Source organism: Gigantopelta aegis, chromosome 3 (assembly GCF_016097555.1).
Source record: "Gigantopelta aegis isolate Gae_Host chromosome 3, Gae_host_genome, whole genome shotgun sequence".
Lineage (NCBI taxonomy): Eukaryota > Metazoa > Mollusca > Gastropoda > Neomphalida > Peltospiridae > Gigantopelta > Gigantopelta aegis.
Window position 1 is genome coordinate 39,763,781 of NC_054701.1, and position 26,429 is coordinate 39,790,209.

A 26,429-nucleotide genomic window follows, 5' to 3' on the forward strand; every position below is an offset into this window, starting at 1 on the left:
AAAATATTTAGCAAATATACAGCTGATGGATTTACTTCTAGATCTGTTGGATCTAGTGTAAATAAATGATTTTCAATATTATTTAAAAGTTGTTTTTATTTGTTGAGAGAGAGAGAGAGAGAGAGAGAGAGAGAGAGAGAGAGAGAGAGAGAGAGAGAGAGAGAGAGAGAGAGAGAGAGAGAGAGAGAGAGATTGATTTTATATGCACTCTTCCCATAAACGAGGGCAGGCAGTGGTAAAGTGCTCGCTTGATGTATGGTCGCTCTAGGATCGATCCCTGTCAGAAGGCCCATTGAGCTATTTCTTGTTATAGCCAGTGTACCACAACTGGCATATCAAAGGATGTGGTATGTGCCATCCTGTATCGGATGGTGCATATAAAAGATCCCTTGCTACTAAGGAAAAAAATTTATTGGGAGTTTCCTTTCTAAGACTTAAAAGAAAACATGAAATGTTTGACATCCAATAGTCGATTAATAAAATAAATGTGCTCTAGTGGTGTCGTTAAATTAAAAGTTTTAACTTTTTTTTTTCTTCCTACAAACCTAGCAATGCACATCATGATGGATGGATGAACTATATTAACATGCTTTTATCCAATTCAGGTTCAGGCACATCACCTTTGGGCCTAGTTTCTGAGTTTGTCAATGGCTGCATTCAGGAAAGTAGGCACTCCAAACGATCTCATTTTCATTCCCCAAGGATAGAGTGGAGAGATCAAGAGAATTGGTCAAAACATTCATTTGCTCAGCAATGATGATTAGGATGTGTGTCAAATGAGTATCATGGCACTTCACCAGTAATCAGGTATTGATTGGGATGGGGCCACACACATCACATACCTAATCACACCTTGTCTTTTTTTAGAGCTATGAGACATGAAGGGAAAACAAAAGTTGAACGTGTGGAATGCAATTTCAGCACTGGAATTAAGATAAATAATACTATTTTACTTTATGCCTTCCTCTCATTATCATCTAGTAGATGTCGGGTATTCGGGTCCGGGTCGAGTCCAATATTTTGGACTCGTGGAGGACCTAATCCTGGCTATGTCATTGTTACGTTTTCAGTAGCATTGCTTTTCCCATTATGGAATCAGCTTGGTTTGCTGGCAATACCAATAAACAGGCTGTCATATAATTGCATGTGCATTGCAACAGCATACAAAGCAAATATTTGACAAAATGTGAATTTGTTTTCAGTATGTATACTTTTATTGTCTTCCAAAAATGGCAAATGCTAGTGTAATATGTTTTTAAAATTTAAAAAAATAAATTGTAAATTTGGTATTTTGTTTATTGCATATTCACAACAAAAAAAACCCAGGTTTCATGCACTTTTTAAAATCGTTTTTCTTTTAAGTTGTTTATGTCCTTGCAGTCAACATGTTCATCACCAGTAGATTCTGAAGACTACCCCAGAGAAATTTTCAACCAGGTTCAAAAAAATATCCAGTCAAAACTTGAAGGATATATAGCATATATACATGTATAATATTATATATTTTAAAATTTCTGTTTAGAAAGATATTTGTAACAATTATCAGAAAGATTTAATAAATTTACACCAATAATAATATTAATTTTCATAAATATTAATAATAACTAGATATATAATAAATATAAACTTCTGTTAGCCTTAAGCATTCATAAGATTTAATCAATATTTGTAACCATTTAGGCTATTAAAACATAATTATTTAAATATTTAGAATAATTAATATATATTGCAGACAACTATTTTGAAAAATTTAAATTGACATACAATAACCATATTCTGTAGGTGTTTTGTACATGGTTTTAGAAAAGATAAGTTTAAAAGTATAGAAAATGCGGTTGAATAGTTTATTTTTAATACCCTTGTTCGAATGTCCTATCTAGCTGGTGCTCTCTTTGCATTGCAAGGAAAGAACCGAATAACAACAGGAAGTTAAAAAGGGAGGGAATTAGTTGGCAGTGCGCGACAACGTTGTGCAACAGACATTGTGTTTTTGAGGAAAAAAAATTGTTATTCATATTATTTTTAAAACATTTTTAAAGCCTCATTATGTCGGGAAGAGCAGGTATATTGTCAGTCTTATCAAAGACATTTTTATTGGTCAAATTTAAAAAGAAAGTAGTTTAATGAAATTAATATTTATTTTTGGTGAACATCGAAAAAATTAAAAACATTCTTATGCTCCTTGAGCTTAACGATTACGGATTAGTCTAGTTCATCAAGGTAAACGTATCCGGCACGATATTTATTATTGTGATGTTTATTGCTGTGCCGTAACGTTTATCCATTGAATCGAATTTTCCATTTTCAATCACGATTTAATAAAATCAGGCATATCATCATGTGTGCTTTATTTAAGACTAATAAGAGCCTCAACACAGTGACATACAACAACTTGAACAACATATTTTAATACATTTTAGACTAAAATATTATTTACAATACCTTTGGTAACCTTTCCAGGATTAGATGTTTGAAGGTGACCCATTTTTACATTTGAAAGTTAATTTTATCCTGGCACATCGAATATGTGGAATGAAAATATGGCGGAACGACAATTAATAATTATTCATATCAAACGGTTTACGTACAGCCAATAAGAAATATTTCGGAACTGAATGGAATTGATTATTCATTTTGTTATTTTTGTTTCTATATATGTGCTTTGTGTGAGTTGCATTATAATTTAGGGGACCAGACAACTCGGACCGGGGGACAACTCGGCCCAGACATCTCGGCCACGGGGCCGAGTTGTCTCGGACAACTCGAGTTATTAGACTGATAGACGGGGCATGCTGTGACACATTATATGCGTGTTAAGTATGATAGTTGGCCGTGTCAAAGTATTGTACTATAGTAATAATAATGCATTATACTGATAGATACCGCTAACTATATGGTCACCATTAAGAATGACAATTGTGTATGTCGTAGGCGCATATCGTAGTGTTGGGTGTGTTTCTAGAAGTATTGTACTATAGAAATAATGCAAAAGACATCATTTGCCAAATTCCATCATTTATTACATTAAATACATACGCACATATGTACGCAAAAAACCCCAACAGAACACATATACATAAATAGTTGTAATAAAGAAATAAAACACCAATCACCAAAAGAACATAGAAATAAAACGTCCAACAAAAGATAAAAGTCAGTGTTGTTACAACGATAAATAACTTTTGAATGTTTTTTCTGGGATCATCTCCAATGTTTAGGTCACCGACTGTGGAACAAAAACAAATTATTCGAACAGCAGAAACTATCTTCAAAGATAAATGGATCAGCAATTTATCAATTTAACAAAAAACTAATTCTTTTATTTCTGTGAGAATACTTTAATTTAAAAAACAACACTTGTTCAACAATAGACAAGATTGTCCATGTGCCGAGTTGTCTCTGGACTCCGGGCCGGGTTGTCTCAGAACTCTGGGCCGAGTTGTCTGGCATTCATAATTTATATGCATTATTAATATAAAAATTTATGCCATTAAAGTTTTTGGGGGGTTATTATTATTTTTTATTATTATTAAAAAAATAGTGATTATCAGTACAGGTCATTACTTATGTTAAGGCTTTAATTTATTTACTTTTTAATTTTTTTTAAATATTATTACAGGCCATTGGTTACATATGTTTCAAAGCTTTTTTTTATTTTTCTTTAAAAAAAAATCTTTGTTTAATTATTATTATTGCAGGTCATTAGTTATTTTAAGGGTTTTTTTTTTTTTTTTTATTATTAATTTTTAATGTTCTTTTTTTCTTTCTTGGTTTTTAGTTATAATTACTGGTTATTAGAACTTATTTTAAGGTTTCTATTAATTTTTTTTTCTTCAAATTATAAATATTTTTTAATTAACATGCATGACCCACAACCTAAAAACCTAAATAGTTTCATTAATGTTTCTTAATATTTCTATTAATCTTTTATAGCAAGTTCTGGGGAAAGGTGAACAGACACACAAACAGATGGGGGGAAAGTGTTTATATTTGTTGGTACCATATATCGCCACAAAATAATTAATTCTATGATTTTTATCGATTCCGCCTCAAATCTGGGTGGAATCTGCATGCTTGTTTTGGCCATTAGAATTGTAAACATTGGAGGTCCAATAAATGTCGAAATGTTAAAAAACGGACCATAAATGTTTACCTTGGTGAGCTAGGATTAGTTTGAAGTCGAATGAACGTAGAATGTGTGGTTCTTCTACGTCCGAACCTTGTTACATACCCTACATGTAGCTGGTATTCAAAACTTGTGGCACCACGTTTCAACCATTTTTTAACCCAAAAATGTGTAACCTATCATACTCAATATTTCCTGATTGAAGTTCTTGTGACATTATTAACAAAATAAATCATCCTACGACAACCGTCAAAGGTCCCCAGCCATTTTAAATACTAGTCTTTTCCCAAGCTTGTTTTAGCATGGTGCGGCACCATGCCTCAATAGTCTAGCACCATCTTGCCTTAATCAGCGCCATGCTGCCATGAGATTAAACAAGCCTTTTTCAGTAATTAATTCTAAAATTACCTTAATAAAACACCAAAAAAGGTATTATTAATTAATAAAATATGCCTTTTATATCTTTTGCCATTCATTTATTAAAGCAAGAACATAAATTACATTAGTGTTTATTTCAATTAATTTTTGTGTATTTTTAATGAAATACAAGTGCCCCGAAAATGGTGAAAATGCCACAAAAGTGTTTGGTCTACCATGCCTTGCCAAATTTCTAGGGAAATCACTAAATACGCTACATAGAGGGAAGCAACTCGCCGTACACGTTAAGAAAAGTATTGACATAATGTGTCCTGTGCACTACCTTGACAATGTCAAAACAAAATAAATAAATGTCTAAAGATGTCACAATATTAATTAATGTCTGATCCATACAAAAAATTACTGTTCTTTTCTACACATTTTGTCCAAACACAAATTGTAAAAAAAAGCATTACTCCTAAAGTCTGAACCACATTGTTAACAACTACAATAAATTATTCTCTAATCTGAAGGGACGTAGAATGTGTGTTTTTTCTATGTCCGAACCTCGTCACATACCCTATATGTAGCTGGTATTCAAAACTTGTGGCACCATGTTTCAAACGTTTCTCAACTGAAATAGTGCAACAAATGGACACAAACAAAAAATGTATAACCTATCATACTCACTATATCCTGACTGAAGTTCTTGTGTCATTATTAACAAAATAAATCTTCCAACAACAACCTTCAAAAGTGTTTCATGCACTAATTATTCTCCTACCTTTAATTACAGATGAATTTTGTCCAGACAGAAATCATAAAAAAACCCATTACAATGATACAAATTCTACATACTAGATGATAAACATGTCACCTATCTTGACGTCACTAAGATCTCCTAGGACAAAAAGCATGCAATTTTTTACCATATGTAGAGTATTTGCGCTAATTCATTAACAGTGTGGGGTGGGACGTAGCCCAGTGGTAAAGTGCTTGCTTGATGCACGGTCGGTTTTGGGATCAATCCCCTTTGGTGGGCCCATTGGGGTATTTCTCATTCCAGTGCACCACAATTGGTCTATCAAATTTTGGCAGATTTTATTTTTTTTAAGTTAACTTTTGACAAAATTAATTACTCTTATCATTACTTTATGCTTTTCTTAATCCTAACCCTAAACTTAACACATTTTCTTTCTGGGGAGGCCCCCTATATCCTCTATTGACTGTGGTTGCATTCAATTTCACAGTGCCATACCCAAAAAATTCTTTCTGGCAGAAACACTGATGGTGCATATACAAGATCCCTTACTACCTAGAAAAAATGTAGCGGGTTTTCTCTCTAATACTAATATTGACTATATATCCAAATTACCACGTCTGACATGCCAGTGTTCTCGCTGGGTGAAAATTAAAGGAGGGTGGCCATGCAGCACCACACCCTTCAAAAAAATAAATAAATAAAAAAGAAAAAGCTTTGTTATTTGTTGTGTGTTGGTCAACTTTGTGGAAAGACATACTCTTTATTTTTCTCTCAGTATTTGGTACAAAACAGTTGATACGAAATTCGTCTTTTAATTGAACCAGAGATGGTGTCGTTAGTTCCGGTTTTACTGAACCAATCAAAGTTTTAATTTATTTTAATAAAGATTTCGAAAGATATGAAAAACAATAACGGTGTTTGTAAATTGATCCCCTAATGTGGGATAAAAAAATTATGCTCAAAATTATTTCCATCTTCATCGAATGAATCGATCACTTTGATATCGCCAGTTTTGTTTTTGTAAAGGCAGTGTACTGTATATATTATTTGGCACCCAAGATAAATGATTTTAATGATAAACACTACCACTTCTGTTGTTTTTATAAGCAGTGATATCTCCCTATAGTGAAAAGTATATAATATTTTGAGGACAAAATATCAGATGATAGTTAGTAAAAACAAAAGACTATGATCGTTCTGATCCCGTGACAAATTTGGCATCAAGTAAGTGTTTTTTCAGTCAGAGATTGCTGAATCCATAAAAAATAAAATGTTTTCATAATCTTTTAGGACTGAAAATTGTTAAATTGCTGTAAAAATAACGAATATCATATCATTTTCCCAACCTAATTGTGGACAATTTATCCATTTCAGGGCTTCTAAGTTAAGAATTTGTCTCCCATCTCATTTAAAAAAAAACTTTTAATGCCATGTTTGATACGGTCCCCCAATAGCAATTTTGAACCTGCCTACGGCAATGTGTGTGATGTCATTAGAGATTAAGTCTGGACTCTAAAAGTTTCATAAGCACCGACCCTGGTTAGTGTACATTTTTGCCATAGTTAAGGCTCTTGACCTGTGACAATTTATATCTTAATAGCCATCGTTAAGTTTGAGCCCTGCATTTCAAGCATATGCAGACCAAACAATGGTTGCATGTACATGTACTTTGTCTAAATTTGATATCTTCACTTTGAATTGCTGAAAGAAATCTGATGGTGATGTGTATCAAAAGTGGAGTCTTGTTGACATTAAGGGCAATGAAAAGGCAGGTTCAGCTGCCAAGACTGCTTTAAATTTTCCCCATGCCAATGTTAGTGTTCTAGACAATGATTTTAAACATCATATTAAGCAGTATATATTTTCGACTTGGCAAGATGATTACGAACAAGCTTCATTCTTTTGAGCCAGTCTTGGGATAGTGGCAGTCGTCCTACAGGTCAGGCAGGAACGATGAAGTGGTATTGTGTCGTGCTCGCATCAGTAATACACATTTAGCACATTCATATATTTTGGATCCTCATCAATGTGGACATTGCCACTGTACACTGACAGTGTGCTACATTTTGATGGAGTGTAATCATCAATACCTGACAAGAAAATATATATTTGTAACAAACATTAGAATCGTTTAAATTACATCCACAATTAATTTTTAAAAGTTTCTAAAACATTTTGATTTTTATACATATATTTTAAAATGTACGTGTTCTTTGATATTCATATTGTATTGTGTTTTTACACATGTCTCTTTATACTGTGTTTTTTGTTTTACATACTTATGTAAGTCAGGGCTTCTAGATTATGGTAGCCCCACTCCAATGGATAGTGATATTCAATGTTGGGCTAGTAAATAACTACTATTAGTATTAACATGCCCGACGGCTAGTGAAAAACAAAATTGTCAAATGTTGCAGTTAAGTCTTATTTTGTAAATATGAATATCCTGACCTTACCCCAACCTCCAATGTTAGTATTTTTAAGCTCTACCTTCCTCTTTAGGTGACATATCTGATTATTACTATTATTTAGTAAAATTGTATTAACAAAAATGACATGTGGCTAGTAAAAAAAATTTAATCACTGATCCCATGGTTAGTGGATTTTTTGTAACAATTCTAGAATCCCTGTGTAAGTTTTATTTTCAATTTAATCCTATTCATATATTTACCTTTGTTTGACACCCAATAGCCAATGTGTATTTTTGTCCTGGGGTATTATTAAAGAACTATCTTGTTGACGGAAAAGGATCGGTGAAGCAGTTAATCATTCCAAATCCCTGACATCCCACAATAAACAGAAAATAAAGGAAAATAAAATAATTAACTATAAATTTATAATGAAGTAATAAATAAAATTAATAAAAACAAAATAAATATAAATTAAATTAAGTAATTTTGCTCAGTTGCCAGTAATAATTTATTTATATAAGCTGACTCATTGTAAGTTGTAACAGACTATGGTCAGAAGACTTTAGAAAGTTGTTATTTTATTATTGTTTTTTTGTTTTTTTTTTAATGCAGGTGGGAAAAAGAAGCCACTTAAACAGCCAAAGAAAGACAGAGAAGAAATAGACGATGTGAGAAGTATAAACATACAAATGTGGGATCTACGTCAGTCGATAGAGTGCATGCTGTGGTCGTAGCGTTGAATCCCCTCATTGGACCTATTCTCTGGTTGTGTTTTTTCATGTCCAAACCACAGCCCTATGACTGGTATATCAAAGGCTGCACATGGCATGTGATGTCCTGTCTCTGTGATAGTGCATTTAAATGATCCCTTGAAAAATATAGTGGGTTTCCTCTATATATGCCATTGGTGAAGTATGTTCGAGTGCTGTATATGTCTTAAAGACACTGACCCTAGTTCTCAAGACTTGTTACCTTTTGTGTTTTTGCATAAAATTAAGTTTGAGTAACTACAAATATCAGTATGACTAGAAACAATGGATTTATAAAAAAAAAGGATGATGTAGCAATCTATTTGAACTAGTGTATGTGTATATATATATATATATATATATATATCGTCGGCGAAATGACAAAACCTCATAACTACACTTTTCAAAATTTTACAGGAGAGCAAAAAAACTTTATTTTGTTATAGTCATTGTTATGCGAACATATTAACAGTTAATAGTGATAACAACTTAATAGTAGGTGTACCATAGTTACGGCTATGTCCGAAATTAGGACATTTTACCCTGTGTGTCAGGTCTACAAATGTACTTATGACATTTTACACCTGAAATGTCGTTGAAAGTGTCAGTTACGATATTTTGATCTAGAATTTAACACAGGTTGAAGGAATGAGGCAAGATCTGTACATGGATTAAATACACGTACATGTATAGGGCATAAAATTTGAATTTTTCAGACAACGAATATGTCATTCGTGTGGTTTTAGTGATTACACGAACGATTTTCTTCCATAGTTAGATACAAATAAAAAGGTTAATGGGCAATGATAATCAAACGAGAATCTAAAATGAGTGATTTTTGTAGCTTTTCTCTATTACGAAAATATACTTTTTGTGTGCTAGGACGAACTTGAAAGCTGCCAGGCGAAAATAAAAATTCAGCTAGTTTCGATTTGTTGGAAATGAGGAATAATTCTGTAAAATGCTATTCATAGTAACGAGAACACAGTCTAACGGTAGCTGCACGGTTAATAACGGTCATTTTGTCCGACACTAGGTACAGTCGCTAGAATGTCATCGCGTTTGTTATTAATAGACTCGAATCAGTCTGGAAGAAGCTACAAGTGTTGGACTCCTAGAAAAATTCGTAATCAGCCGACTTATTCCGATTGGCTTGGAGTAGCGGTGAGAGAGATTTTTCATGACACCCATAGGCGTATGGGCTTCCGTTTGTGTAAGTGGCAGGTTGGTTTTTGCCCGAATTAAACGAAAATGCCCGAATCTGGATAACATCATTTATTCATATTAGTATTACTACCAAACAATTATATAGGGTTGCAAACAAATCACGATTATAGGGTTGCAAACGATTACAACTAATTTTGATAGTAGAATCTAAGAATGATGGAAATATATTATGGTAAAAAGGTCTCAGGTTAGCACATTTTGCCCGATTATCTCTACCGTTTTTACACGAATTTGAGGTTTTGCTCTAGCACACACGTCTATTTTTATTTTCAAAACATATTTTGTTTTCATCTGTCATTAAATTGCATCGGTATATAATATAATATTCTAAGAAACTACTCATAAAAGTTCTGTGACGTGCTTCAAACACCGAATATCATGACGACTGCAAATGTCAGCAAATTGTAAATATGTTGGTGGCGTGCCAACGTAGGTAGTGTTTTATAACAAAAATGACTGTTGTCACGAAGAAAATAGCTGGACACGCTGAACGACGGATGGAAAGCTGGTTAGAACATTACCATCAAGCACTTGTCATATGACGTACATCTAGGTCAGGGATTTCCCATCACATGAAGTTTTCCAAAACATTGATGATATTAGCTAACACATTTTTTTTCTTCTTTTCTGACGAGCGATTACAGCTTTTGCACGAACGATCCGTCGTTTGTGTTGATATTGGTTTTGCATAACCGACAGACGAACGACAGAATCGTTCGTGCCAAATTTTATGCCCTGCATGTGTAATTAACTGGTTTTATTTACATGTAATCCATGTAATGTATGAACAGCATTTATAATACGACTATTTGTCATGTGACAGTCAACCACTTTCTAATAGGCTGATAGTTACGATCTTTTGACAACTAGCAGAATATGAACATTCTAACTCTGGAAATTCCAAAAAGTGATTTCTCGCCAAAAGTGTAGTTACGACCTTTTGTCATTTCTCCGACGTTATATATATATCTCTCTGTGTGTGTGTGTGTGGTCATACAAAATGTATAGTGTTTAATAACTAGTACTTGAAAGTATTACAATATGTATCATATCACGATCTACTATGTTATGTGTCTAGTATATACATCTACATTGGTATATGAAGTGTTTATCCGTCGGTGAGTTGAAGTAATTACATGTATATATAATATACATTAAATTCTTAACACTAATAGCCTTTCTTTAATTGTATTTTGTATATTTAAAAAAAAACCTATTAAAACTATTTCCGTTGTTTTAAGAATTAAGATCTGTTTGAAAATAGGTAACCAAATTCATTTGGTCTTAGCTAAACTAAATGCATTTTTTAAAACATGCATCGTTAAGCATGTTGATTCTCAATTTTTATTTCTATATTTTTTTTACAAATTTATTATTAAATACCATTAATTTGGCAAAATCGAGTGCATTTGACATCTTGGGGTGGGGTGGGGGGGCGACGTAGCCCAGTGGTAAAGTGCTCGCTTGATGCATGCTCGGTGTGAGGTTGATCCCCGTCGGTGGGCCCATTGGGCTATTTCTCATTCCAGCCAGTGCACCACAACTGGTGTATCAAAGGCTGTGGTATGTGCTATCCTGTCTGGGAAAGTGCATATAAAAGATCCCTTGCTGTATTAGGTAAGATGTAGCAGGTTTCCTCTGACTACGAGTCAGAATTACCAAATGTTTGACATCCAATAGCCAATGAGTGATTAATTGACTTGACATCTTGTGTTTTGGAGAAATATGGATACTTTGCAGTTTTCAAAACTATTGACAGTAATAGCATGTTTGTCTTCAGGCATGCTGCTTACATTGTGTATACACATAAAAATGCAGTTTAATTTTGTTAACATGTTTACACTGACACTTGTTCATTGTTCATTAATTTATTTGTATGTCTTTTAGGATGATGCTGCCTTTAAACAGAAGAAGAAGGAGGAGCAGAAGGCTTTGGCTGAAATGAAAGCAAAGGCTGCCCAGAAAGGACCTTTGAGTAATAATTTCTTAATATACTCTTCAAAAAAGAAGGGGAACTTGAAATGTTAAAGTTAATATGAACTATTAGACCGAACATACGTTTTGACCACAGACATCCTAGTAACTTTCAAATTTCACTTCTGACCCCAATCGTCCTTCAAGATCTTTGGTGGTTATAAAACCTACTGTAATACTGAACTACCGGTTGTAATGTTTGCCCTATTATTATATAACCATTCCCCACAGCTAATATACCTTACAATTGTGGGAATTGTCAATTCTTATTAGAGTTCCCCTACTTTTTTTGTAGAGTATAGTTTAATCATTAAAGGGGGTATACCACAAAGTCAAATCCATAGACGACAATATTGAAATTTAGTACTTAAAAAGAAAGAAAGAAATGTTTTATTTAACGATGCACTCAACACATTTTATTTACGGTTATATGGCGTCAGACATCTGGTTACGGACCACACAGATTTTGAGAGGAAACCCGCTGTCGCCACTGCATGGACTACTCTTTCCGATTAGCAGCAAGGGAGCTTTTATTTGCACTTCCCACAGGCAGGATAGCACAAACCATGGCCTTTGTTAAACCAGTTATGGATCACTGGTCGGTGCAAGTGGTTTACACCTACCCACTGAGCCTTGCGGAGCACTCTCTCTGGGTTTGGAGTCTGTATCTGGATTAAAAATCCCATGCCTCGACTGGGATTCAAACCCATTACCTACCAGCCTGTAGACCGATGGCCTAACCACGACACCACCGAGGCCCGTCTTTAGTACTTAAAGGTACTGTCCTGGATTTGCAGCCATTGTAATATGTTCTCGACTAACAGGTCATTTTTAACAACTAAATCACACATTAAAGGGACATTCTTGAGTTGCTGCAATTTTTAAGATGTTATCGACTAACAAACTTTTTAGTCACTGTAATTATATATGAAATATATTTTGTGCATAAAATATTAGTGGCTGTATATTAAACATGTTTCTGATTGTTCTAGTATTTGTACTAGGTTAAATTTCATTTATTTCCCAAAATAAAATTGTTTTCTTACGTACAAAAGTATTTGAAGACAAAATCCAGTTTAGGCTTCTTACAAATATTAAGATGACCAGAAACACATTGAATATACAGACACTGATATTCTAAAGAAGAAAATATATTTTTAGACATTAAAAGATTTTATTAGTTGGAAACATGTTACAATGCAGGAAACTCACGACAGTGCCTTTAAATACATTTTCTTGTTTAAAATGTTGGTGTCTGTATATACAATGTGGTTGTAGTAGCCCAAACTGGATTTTACCTCCAAATAGTTTCATACATGTACAAATAAAAAAGTATATTAGGAAGTAAAATGAAATGAAATATTTTACCTGAAATTCTAACTAAGTAGTACAGATATTAGGACAATAAAAACATATTAGATATTAAAAACAATATTCTAAACAACCTGTACTCAAGAAATAACTTTAGTCAAAAAAAAAAAAAATATATATATACTACTCAAAAGAATTTAAGGGTCGGACGATATTTTCGACATTATTTTCTGAATGTCAATTATATTAGCTAGACCATAATGTCACGCATGGTATTGTTCCATTTTGACGAAAGTGGGTCTAAGCAACCCATAAATGAATTAAAATCCACTGTCATTGACACTGTCGACTAGTTCTAATGGCGAAAACATGCTTACATTTGCACGTAAATTAGGGCGAAAGCGAAAGGTCTGCTAAGTGCCCATAACTTGCTTTTTCACAAAGCGCTTCATTTGCACGTGTATTCCATGTTCCCAATGCTTCAACTGACTATCGAAGATCGAGGAAGGGCTATTGCTTGGCTTCAGGATGGCAATACGCAAAGAAATTTTGCTCTGAGACTTGGTGTCAGTCAGAGTGTCGTTGGCCGACTGTGGCAACGGTACCAAGCAACGAATTCTGTTCGAAATCGTCCACGTTCGGGAAGACCCCGAAGCACTACAAATAGAGAGGACAGCTACATCACCAATATGGCTCTACATCAACGCACAACCACTGCACGCCGATTACGTGACAATCTGCGGACTGCGACTGGAACTCGAGTGTCTGATCAAACCATACGCAATCGTCTGAGAGCCAATAATCTACGCTGCCGTCGCCAGGCTGTTCGACCACACTCCTACTACGTCACAGAACGGCCAGACGTCACTGGTGCACGCTTCATCTGCGGTGGCAACGTGTTCAGTGGGGTCGAGTGATGTTCACTGATGAGTCCAGGTTTAGTCTCCAGTTCAACGACGGCCGGGTTCGTGTCTACAGACGTCTTGGGGAGCGCTTCGCTGACGTTAACGTTAGACAATGTCACCGGTTCGGTGGTGGCAGCGTCATGGTGTGGGGCGGCATCTCTATCCACCACAGAAGCGCAAATAAAAGATCCCTTGCTGCCTGTCGTAAAAAAAGAGTAGCCTATGTGGCGACAGCGGGTTTCCTCTAAAAACAGTGTCAGAATGACCATATGTTTGACGTCCAATAGCCGATGATAAGATTAAAAATCAATGTGCTCTAGCGGCGTCGTTAAATAAAACAAACTTAACTTAACTCTATCCACCACAGGTCCCCCCTCTATGTGGTGGATGGCAATCTGAATGGAATCCGCTATCTGAATGAGATTATCCGGCCGTTGGTTCTCCCAGGCCTTCAGCAGATTGGCGGCGGGGCAGTTCTGCAGGATGACAATGCCAGACCCCACCGCGCCAGGGTGGTAACGGACTTTCTCAGACAACAAGGTATCGCGAGAATGGATTGGCCAGCATATTCGCCTGACTTGGCCCCAATAGAGCCTGCCTGGGACGAATTAGGCAGGAGAGTTCGGGATAACCATGCCCCTCCGGCCAACCTTCATGATCTGGGTCAACTTCTTATGGCAGAGTGGCAGGTCATTCCCCAAAAGTTCTTCAGACATCTGATCAACAGCATGAGGCAACGATGTGTCGAGTGTTTTCGCGCCAGGGGTGGATTCACACGCTATTAAACGAATGTTCTAATGTGTAAAATCCATGTTTGACAACCTTCAACTTTAACAGCATGTCATGTGACTTTCTTGTATACAGTGACGTTTATTTGTGTTTTTTTGTAAATATGGAACAATAAATAAAAAATTTGGTGTAGTTTACATCATCAATCTAATACACACTGAAACTTATTTGGTTAGAAATTTTTGACCCTTAAATTCTTTTGAGTAGTATATATATATATATATTACAATGGTTGCAAACTCGGGATTGTCTCTTTAGTCTGAGGTCCGGATTCTGTAACTGCTCAAATATAACTTTCCCGTACACCTCTCGGCTCACTTGTTTCTGGTCAATATGATGACAGTATTTTAGGTATTATTGACGCAAGAAATATTTCTACAGAAATTAGGTTAAGATCACAAATTTAGGCAAAGGAACATTTTGTCTCTTAAGAATAATCAAATGAGATGATTCATATGATGCAAAATAGATTCATCCGACACATACAGCTATAATGGCAAATACATGTATATTTGAGTTACATTACAGACAGTCTTAGGCAAATATTACTCCTTTGGTTTGGCTAGAAAATATGTGTTAAATATGGAAATAACAAACTGCAGTAATTAAAAACTAACTTCGTTCGGAAGATATATAATGAATGCAAAGAGGTCATTGATGATCAAGCTTTCTGCCAGAAATTAATTTGAGGGTACATAATAAAAACAAATCAGACCATGTGTGTAACTCTACTAGGTTGTAATGAGTATGAAATTTTGTTATATTGGACACTGCATTTCATGTGTTTGGACAAATTTTAAACAGCAGGACCCATATTCACAAAATATCGTAAGGCTAGTTTTACACGTAAACGTAAATCTACGACTGAAGAGCTATTCACGAAACAACGAAAACGTAAGTTACGTGTAAAGTTGGACGTAAATATAAGAGTGCCTCAGGTTGCAACTAACGCTGCACGTAAGTTGTGTACATATAATAAATCAAGCACGATCGCCGTTATTTACTATTATTTACGGAAACTAGCAGTATTTCCAATAAATTAAGCAGTTTGCGATGGCGAACGCCCACGGATTGAACATATTTTTGTTCGTGATCGAACGGATGTTTTCGACATGGCCAATTTCTCCTGAGTTATCTTTTCCTTTTTAAGAAATGTCCTCAAGTTCGTACCAAAACGCGGATCCCTACCAATACCAAAATGCCATGGTTCACTGTTCGCTATGTTATTGTTAGCAGACGACAAACAAAATTGCATTTTGCGCATTTGTTATTTACCCGGTAGCCATCGTTTCTAATGTGTTTTTATTAATTACTCCAGTGAGAATGTTAAATCGTAGATTTACGTCCAACTAAGTTACGTTTACATTTACGACCTTCTTTGAGAATAAGGTGCTTCTTGCACGTAAACGTAAATCTACGGCACACGTAAGTGCTAGTCGTAGACGTAAATTTACACTTTTTTGTGAATATGGGTCCTGTTCTCTTACTATCATCCATCTAAAAAAAAAATATATATATATATATATGCAACAACGGTGCTGGATCATTTGGTAGATCGTTTATCTATGGTGTAGGGGTTGTAGGATCTACACGCTAAGCAGATCCATTGCTGTTCTTTTTCTCATTCCAACCAGTGTTCCTTTACTGATGCATAAAAGGCCCTTGTTTCTATATAAAGATGTATCGGGTTTTCTCTGAAAACTACCTATCACAATGATTAAATATGTGACATGCAATAGTCTATGATTAATCAATGACCACAGTGATATTGTTAAACAAATGCAACTTCGTTACAGCATTGATTGTTTTCTGTATGTCAGAACTGCATGTCTAATGTCCTTATGCATTTCCTTTGTTTCAGCGGGAGGTGGCATAAAGAAGTCTGGGAAGAAATGACAGTGGCTACAATCGTTAAATCATCCATGTTCTTACTTGTTGTTGATTACGCCCCAGCTGAAGACGTCTTGCTTTGTGACAGTTTACATCTGACTTATGTTGAAAGTTAACATGTCCATTACACCTGATGATATTAAGCTGCCATTACTGTTGTATTTCACTGTCAGGTTGCTTTCATTTAAATGTTGCAAAAATGAAAGTTCGAGACAATAAAAATTATTTTAATTAAAATTTTGTTTATTTGTTGTTGTTTTTTCAATTTTGATTCCAGAATCATGCTAATGCTAATATAGGCCTGGCATTTATCTATAATGTTTCTAGAAATCTGATATATTTATATGTAATGGATACATTTAATGTTTAGATACTTATGAAATTGTCATAAAGGGAAAGGAGAGGATGATTTGTTTAAAATCTCAGCACATTTAAAAAAACAAAAACAAATGTATGCCATTTGAATATTGTAACACTTGTTTGAGGCTGGGGGGGGGGGGGGGGGGGGGGGGGAGAGTTGCCATGACGACTTGTGCTGCTACAATGCAAAAGGGGCATGATAAAATTTGCATTTATGATATAAATTGGGTTGTGTCTAATGGAAATGGTTATGAAATATTATGCACTTTTTAAATGACTAGGATGGGTCATAGCCCAGTGGTATAGTGATCAGTCTAGGATTGATCCTCATTGGCAAGTCCATTGGGTTACTTCTTGTTCCAGCTAATGCACCACAACTAGTATATCAAAGACCATACCAGTATTGTGGTTACGCCATCGGACTTGATGCTGGTAGATAATGGGTTCACAGCATGATGCTGGCTCCTACCCAGAGCAAGTTTTAACAACTCCATGGATAGGTGTAAGGCCACTACACCCTCTTCTTTCTCACTAACACTGTCCTGGACAGATAGATGAGGTGTGTGCCAGGACAGCGAGCTTAAACCTTATTGGATATAAGCACGGAAATGTTGAAATGAATCAAAGACCATGGTACATGCTATCCTGTCTGTGGGAAGGTGCATATAAAAGATCCCTTGCTGCCAATGAAAAATGTAACCGTTTTCCTGTGGTATACGTCATAGTTGCCAAATGTTTCATATCCAATAGCCAATGATTAATTAATCAAATGCAGTTTCCATCTTTTTACCAGAGTATAATTATGCACAGCCATTTTTCAAGATGTCAAAGTTTTTTAATTTGACACCTAATAAGTAAACCAAGATCTTGGGTTTTTAATACATATTGATAAGGGGCCATTCATAATTACATTTTCATGTGGGAAGGGGGGTTAATGTTGGGATACGCTTTTTAAGATGAAAACAAACAAAATATTCCTTATAAAATCACAATATTAGAACAGAGGAGGGGTACCAAAACAACAATTTATACTATCTGGTTTGTACACCTGTGAAAAAAATATTCACAATGAACTGTGAATATCACTTGAATAAAATTACAGTCCAATCATAAAGTGAAAGTGTTTTTGTACATTAAAATATGATCATTTAAAGGAGAGGTCAATTAAGGCATTTGGCCTGGTATGCATATTCAACGATATGTAATGCACATTGTTGCTTAATATCAACACGTATAATCATATAGTTAATTAATAAAACTTGAATGTGACGGCTATTATATATAATGGGCGCAGCCATTTTGTACCATCTCGGTGAGTACGCCCTCTGGCGAGCTGGTGGTTACGTAATACTTAACGCGTAACATCAGGAATGAGCCTTAGAACTAGAGAAACACAATCTACCTGGTTTTTGCGGGATGATAAATAGTCATACATTGCAATGTTCTGTAATAATACACATCCCAGTAAGCCAGCAATAAGTATATCCAGCACTATATATATTATTTTTCAATACAAAATAAAATACCATTGTCAAAGTGGCTACACAACAAGTCGAAACAATTAACAATGTTGCCCATGCATTAACCTATGTACTGAAATGATACACGGAGTGTTTTCTTAGTTAATTGGTCTATGCTGTTAGTTGCTTCTACCTGTGATTCCTGATTGGCAGATGTGTATTTGATTGGTAACCAGACGAGCCAATTAATTGACGCTGTCTAGACACAAAAATACATACCGGTATTGTGGAATATTACCTGTCGCCCCTAAATTTGTAATGGACATGATTTATTACTGTAAATAGTTCTGTAAAACTATGGATTAAGTAGACTTTTCCATCTAAAACCACAGAACTGACCAATTACATAGTCCCAAAGAAAAGAAAATTATCACTTGGGTATCGTGGGTTGTCGTTTTTGCTCTAACATAGCATATCAATAGGCGTAATAGTGTACATTTTTCCTTTGGATTATTAAACAGAAAAAAATACTATAACCCCATTTTGTTCTGTTAATGCAACTTGAAATATATTTAGTTAAATAGTTTATTATATATGTCATTTATGCTGTTTTACAAGTCAGGTTGATCAAAGAGAAGCGCCTTGTCGAAAATTACTGCTTTTGTTTACACTGTACATACAGGAGATGGTCAGGAGCTGACGTCACTTCGCCCCAAGCTATCCCACCGGACTTCACAAAAACTAAACAAAATGGCTGCCCCCAGTTAGCAGGAATAATCATGTTTTTTTATTAATTCTAAAATTACGCGTTTTTCATTTGCTAAAGTGTCAGTATGTGTTGGTGGTCTGGGTATGCATCTTTCCAACATATAAGGCTCTTGTTTGAGTTGACCCTACCTTTAATGTAAAAAAAAAAACCATCTTTCAGTTTACATTCCCAGCAAGTGCAAAAAGTATTTTATGTTTTAAAAAAACAGACTAAATTATTGTTGAAAAACTGCTGCCTTTTAACGATCTCCTTACAGGTGCGGGATTTAGCTCAGTTGGTTGAGTGCTCGCTTTAGGTGCTTGCGTCACAGGATTGAACCACCTCGGTGGATCGATTCAGCCGATTGTTTTTTCTCTCATTACAACCACTGCATTACAACTGGATAAAGGCTGTGTATGTGTTTTCCTATCTGTCTGAAAGTGCATATAAAAGATCCCTTGCTGCATTAGAAAAACTGTAGTGGGTTTCTTCTGATGTTTACGAGTCAAAATTACCAAATATCTGACATCCAATAGCCGATGATTAATTAATCAATGTGCTCCAGTGGTGTCGTGAAACAAAACAAACTATCTCCTTACATGATACCTGGAAATATCCCTATTCCTGTCTAAACCACCTCTTTATTAACAATCAATCAATCTTTTGCATTGGTAACTTTGTAGTTGAACCTTTCTTGATCCGAATGTTTCTTTCCCTGTTTTAAACACGTGGAGTGATGAACAAAGCAGCATTATAAAAATAAAACGGACAAAGTATTGCTCAAGTAATATTTATTCATAACATAAATGTATATCAAAATAAATAATGTAATGAGATACTGCAAAACAGAAATCAACTGTCTTTGCTTTCTTATAAAAATCTACATTAACATGATGAATAATAACTACACCCAAGTAGATAAAAACTAAGGCCTCAGTAAAATTGTTTTTCCTTTTGTCCATTTCATAAACCAATATATTTGGCTTTCAATTTTTTTTTTTTTAACATAACCATTTACACATTTGCAAAAGTACATTGTTATGTAGTTAAGATTCATGTTAAATATAATCGATACCAATTGTTTTGTATTGCAAGTTGCCAATACAATATTTATTTTAGCACAACTATTTACAATACAATATTTCAGCTGGGATGATTTCACAGCTTTTAACAATGTGTTGGGGTGATTGGTTAATATGTGTACTTCTATGCATTTCAAAAATGTGTGCGTTAAAGATACACAACTGAACAAATATCACATTATTTTGAGATCAAGTTATGTTTATTCATCTTTTTTTAGCACTAAGCTTTTCAGCTCATCTGTACAAATGTGTATATTTATATATAAATTGTACACAAGAACAAGGGTTGAAGTACAGCAAGGTGAATGTTTAACTACACCCTAACATGAAAAATAATTACGGTATTATCTGGTAATAGGTTCACAAAGTACAATAGTGCATAGGTTATAAGTATGACCATATTAAAGATATGTCATCAGCTTAATGAGGAATAAATAGTCAGAATAACCTTGCTAGAACAAGTGCAATCGAATGAGTATGGAAAATGGTGCCATACCACAGCCTATCATCTCGCTTATCAAATATAAATATATTAATAACAATACTTGTATAGATTTTGACTTGTTAACTATAACAAGAAATGTGTGTAGTATACATTAAATTTATGAACTAAATGAGAGAAAAAATAATAAAATTAAATTAATTTTTTTTTTTATACATTATTTCAATGTATGATGATTTCAATGCAAAATGTGGCTTTGCATTAAAGGTGAACGAGAGTAACAAACTTAACATATCTAAAAGATGATATTTATGTATACAGATGCACTTAGGGTATGTTTACATGTATGTATATGTAACTACATTTAGGCTACACATATACATAAAATAAAACCAGTAATTAAAAACAAAATAGATGGCAGAACCAGATTTAAAGATAAGAAACACGGATGCTTGCCAAAGGCTTCCACATACATGTATAAGGGGCCTCACAAAAAAATAATGAAAACAAAACAGGTTAATTTATTTTTTCTGAAAGGGGCCCCCACATAATAGAATCTCTGCCCATGTCCATCACATTTTAAAATCTGGCTCTGATACATGATATATAGAAATATATTATTAAAATGTTAAAATACATAAATACATTTCAAGCATCATTTGAATAAATTAAAATAATAAATATATACAAAAGCTTTACCATAATGTAAACATTTCATTATTTGATGAATTATTTAGGATTTACAAATAAAATTAACATTCAAATGATTATTTACATCACAGCAGAAGATGGTAGCTGATTATATTAGACATTGTTTATGATTAAGAAAAAGAAAGGAGGATGTTATGTTTAATTCACGATTATCACCAAAGATACTGTACTTTTAAAGAAAATCTAACAAAACAAGAAAAATAATCAAAACAAACAAATCTGCAGACCTCATGCTCTAAAATTAAATTAACGGTTATTGAGGTAGTGAGTGAAAGAATTAAATAAATATATTGGAACAAAATTGCATATTTTTTTCAAAAAGAAAATATTGCGTAACTTTTTACATGTAGTTTACAGTAGAAGAACATATTTGATACATTGTTTTTTCAACTCTAGCATACACAGTATATGCTAAGTAAATATATATGTAACAAATAAAAATTTACAAATACATGCATAACTATTTAATACATAATAATTAGTTGTCATAGAAAACAAAATCCTAATAAATGTGGATGATTGTTAAGCATACATGTACATAGCAAGTGCCAGTTTCATTTATCTATACAGTATTGTTATACTCCAGAAACTACCGGTAATGTAATAACAAGCAATATCATCGTCCACATGATTGTTCAATGTAAACTGCCAACAGTGAAACAACACATGTTATTACTAAGACACCTTAACATAACTAAACATTTTAAATAATATTTAACATACTAACATTAGTCCATTTCAAAAATTGAATCACATGATTTACAAAACGGTTAATATTTGCATATAAAAAATAAAGGTTAAAAATTGTGTAGTTTTATAGTCTGTTGGAAATTTTAAACTTTGTGCAACAAATTTTAGGCATTTTACTAATAAATTTTTTTTATATATACATATAAACTATACATGCTTCTATGTGAATCTGGTCCATAAATGTACAGTTATAAGTATCGATAATCTGTACATACAGCTAACATTAGCAAAAATGTTAAAACACATGTTCTTCATTAATAAACGTATCCACAGGTCTGTTTGGTTCATACATTAAGTTATCATCCAACTGACCTTTTTGTCAGTAAAGTTTTAGTGGGGTTTTTCAATGTTTAGTGGTGTATATAACAAATAATACCACTCAGAAAATCCTGCTTCTTTATAGCATTTGATGAGATGGCCATCATTCACACTTCTAAGTAGGTTTTTGTCTTCAAACTTAAAGACCAAAGAGTTTATATTCACACTAAAGAAAACAGCTTGCTGCATGCCTTCAAAAAGCAAAAAATGAAGGTTTACTTGCAAATTAACCATGTTTTCCACTACACTTGAATAAACAGATGTTCCACTTGTAAAAATTCATCAAAAGAAGTTGCACCAAACTCAACAAATATATACAGCAATAAGAATGGTAAAACTACAAAAAAATCATTGTGACTTCATAATCAAAGTTTATAAATAAAAACAAACAATTAGATCTAGGTTGTTCACTTCTGACCAAGCCAGCATACTGTCTGAATCTTAAACAGATCCGGCTTAGACTGGGTCCAAATCGTAAACAGATCTGATTTAGAATGGGTCCACTGCAAGATCAGAGACCTAATTCACTAAACTCTCACAACTTTGCGATCTCGCAGTGCAATGCTAAAAGACTTGCAAAGAGGAACCTTTGATGTCTTAGCAGAGCCTAAGAGACGTTTGTGAATTAGGCCCCAGGTTTATAATGGGCAGCAGTCATTTAGCAGTAGTAGTGCCTAGTCATCGAGCTGACACAGCAGAGCTACTCCTCGGTTGATCCAATGACTCTCGGGCTTGTCCGACGGCAACAGAATGGTGAGGACGTAGTTTGTCGAGTGACCCGTTGTGGACAGGATTCCTCTTCTCGCACTGGTCTTGTAAACTGCAGGCAGATATCATAGATTAAAACACAAACTGATGTTTTAAAGTGAATAGACAAAAGTACTAAACAATAATACAGTTATGCAGGGCTTCAGATCTCAATAATTTGGGTGCAATAAGGTCTTTTGTCTGCTCTGATCGCAGCAAGGTCATTCTAATTCAGTACTGTCGTTAACAGCTGTTAGAATTTTGTGAATATTCAGACATGAATTTCAAGTTATTTTAATATTTTAATTTAATTAAAATTAACATGTCAGTGGTTTTGAGGTCAGAATGTTTGTACTAAATTTGGGCATGAATATTTTGGGCACAACATCAATTACCTGTTATAAGTATTATCAAAATGAAATTAACTTTTAAAAAACCCTTATGTTTTAAAATTGGCTTGTTTTTCTATTGTAAATGATTAACTTTTTTAATTATCATTTTTTTAAAAATTACTGTTGACCAATTCAATGTGCTATCTTATAAAAATAATAATAATTATGCACCATGACAACTCTTAAAAATTACTTTCATTTTCTTTTTCATCCAGAATTTTTGGTTTTAATGTACAGTAATCCTTTCATTTTTTAAATAAGCCAGTTTTTTAAAGCATTGTCTAATACATTTGGTCAAATTAAAATGTTTTTTTTTTTTTAAAGAATTAACTAATTCAAAACGTGTAAATAATGGTCTAATCAAAAACATTTAAAGAATAGTCTAATCGAAAACATTTAAATAATGGTATAAATTCAAATCATTTAACAAATGTTCTAATCCAAAACATTTATAGAATAGTCTAATCCAAAATATTTAAAGAGTGCATGGTCTAATCCACAACTTTTAAAGAATGATATACGGTAATTCATAAACATTTAAGAAATGGTAAAATGCAAAACATATATTTATCGACTTACCAGGGCAAGCATATGATTGGGTTTCCACAAATGTAGATTTTTCTCCAGGTTTCAGCCAAATCTGCTTTGAGTTAAGGTTAATATGAAAGTACAGTTCAAAATATGTAAAATACTGTAGACCTTGAAATAATTAAAGGCTTAGAATTATTAGAAACGATACAAACAAGTAAAAGAAAGCCCAGTGTATCATGAACTGTAATATTTACTTCAGACATTTAATACATATTTACTAACATATTTAGTACAGAAATGGCACTTTCCCACCAAATTTAATAATTCTGAAAATATTATTTTAAAACCCCCCAGCTAAATAAAAGGAAAAAAGAAGTAACATACTGTTACAACTTTTTTAACCATTAAATTAAATTAGAGTACATGTATTTACAAGTGTAATGTCCATAGCTCGAAAAGTAAGGCCAGTTAATGACTTTAGTTCATCAATTTTATAATATACACTATTGTGTATCCACACATTTTCAAGATTAAAACAAAAGGATACGATAGGTGTGCTGTCATATAGAATTTTGGGAAGTGATTCACAAATGACTTTGTGCTCTATAGACCATCGTGCCCCCTCCATGAACAGACCTTTAACATATGCACCATTGGTCTGAAATAAAAGTTTAAAAATACAAAGCAAATATTCAAATCATGGATATACAATTAATATATTTTTATTTTTAACATTGCAATATATTCATGTATATTTTTACAGTGGCTGGTTATGTGGTATGTGAATGCTCTCCTATACATCTATTGAAGAATGTATATATTTAAAAAATACTTTAGGACATTATTAAATAAATTCTAGATTTCCATTGCCATGCATATAGAGGATAAAGGCCCACCCCTGTTTCTTTCATTGGCCAAACAAAATGTTTTGGGTCAATCTGCAGTATTTCCAATGTCCTGAAAATATGAAATGAAAAATAAATTTTCACTTGCAAACCCCATCTTGAAACACATTTGAATTAAAAACTAGGATTTAATTTATGTCCTTATTTCCTTTTGTCCTTATATGCAATTAAGATTCAATCATGCTGTCCTAAGCTTGTGCACACACACACACAACACACAACACACACACACACACACCTCAGCTACATGTATATATAACATATGTCAGCACCATGCAAGTGTGATTATTACTCATATTTGATCGTTGAATTAACAGTCCACTGATTAAACAGAGTTGAAGTTTCTTCAATATATTTCTTTCCCATCTTTGATGATATCATATATTTAGTACCATAAAATTCATTGGCAGGTGTGTGGCACAGATAGCCACAATGAGACAAGCACTTGTCACGGTTTGGGGAGACAAGGACTGGGATGTGGAGGTGAACAGTGAAAGAAGTTGAAAGATAGGAGTTGCCAGATTGGGAAGAAATGAGATACAATTCAAAGGAGAGAAAGGAAAGGGGGCAGTGGGATAAAAAAAAAAAAAAAAAAAAAAAAAAAAAAAAAAAAAAATGCATTGGTATATAAGCTCTCAAATCATAGAATAAATGGTGGGTGTACACCAAAGATTAATATTTTCTCATATTTTTTCTCGTTACAAGTTGCCACTTGAGTATGTTTTTCTACCAGATATCACAATGCCATGGGTGTAGACAGAGATCTGTCTAACAAAACAAACACATACCGGTTTGGATGCCATGGAACCTTTCATATTTGTGACGATAAATTCAAATGCTAAATGATCAATGGGAATTTTGGCAAAACGAGCGTAGTTCTGAAGAACTCCAGTGAGGAACGACTGTGTAAAGTAGAACCCTGATATCCAGAATACTGTCGGAATTCCAAAGAAAATCCAGTCCTGCAGGAAAAAAATACAAAATGGCATCTATATACAATACTGACATTTTAATTAATTTAAAATTTTAAAATTAATTTTTAGAGAATTGACACATGTATGTAATATGGTATACATTGCAGTTAAAAAAACAAAAACAAAAAAACTAAGACTACTAACATGTTTTCATAAATGAAAAAGTGAAATTTTGGAATAGCAGTTTTGAGTAAAATATAATTACGGTAAGTTTTAACCAAGAAAGTAAAAATGTTCAGAAAACAAAGAAAAAACAATTCTGTCTGTGGGGAGAGTACAAATAAAATATACTTTGTTGCTAAGCCGATCATAACAAGAAGACATTTTGCATCAGCAGTAAGTTTCTTTCTTCAGTTTCTGGACTAAGCACTGCATTCACTAACCACTAACAACTAACGATTAACCCACTGTCTTGGACAGGCAACCCAGACAGCCGAGATGTATGGATATAGGCATGAAAATAAGTTCAAATGAAATGAATGAATTAGCACTGACAATTGGTTAGAC

The 26,429-nt window shown here is 33.8% G+C and overlaps 1 protein-coding gene and 1 long non-coding RNA gene across 3 annotated transcripts in view; one reads left to right on the forward strand and one right to left on the reverse strand.

Moving 5' to 3' along the window:
- The first annotated feature begins 1,911 nt into the window (after nucleotides 1-1,911).
- Nucleotides 1,912-16,739, forward strand: LOC121368031. Its single transcript, XR_005957467.1, has 4 exons — nucleotides 1,912-2,062; nucleotides 8,270-8,325; nucleotides 11,521-11,608; nucleotides 16,474-16,739. It is a non-coding gene; the product is annotated as an uncharacterized LOC121368031 (long non-coding RNA).
- Nucleotides 16,740-19,846: 3,107 nt separating this feature from the next.
- The window catches only part of LOC121368032 (dynein heavy chain 3, axonemal-like), a 168,537-nt gene continuing 161,954 nt past the window's right edge, over nucleotides 19,847-26,429 (reverse strand). For both annotated transcript variants that reach the window (XM_041492543.1, XM_041492542.1), the window contains 4 exons: nucleotides 25,737-25,910; nucleotides 24,591-24,701; nucleotides 24,092-24,152; nucleotides 19,847-23,193 (listed from right to left, as the gene is read on the reverse strand). In XM_041492543.1, coding sequence (XP_041348477.1) covers nucleotides 23,048-23,193; nucleotides 24,092-24,152; nucleotides 24,591-24,701; nucleotides 25,737-25,910 — 492 coding nt within the window. In that variant the 3' untranslated portion in view covers nucleotides 19,847-23,047. The remainder of the gene's footprint in view (nucleotides 23,194-24,091; nucleotides 24,153-24,590; nucleotides 24,702-25,736; nucleotides 25,911-26,429) is intronic.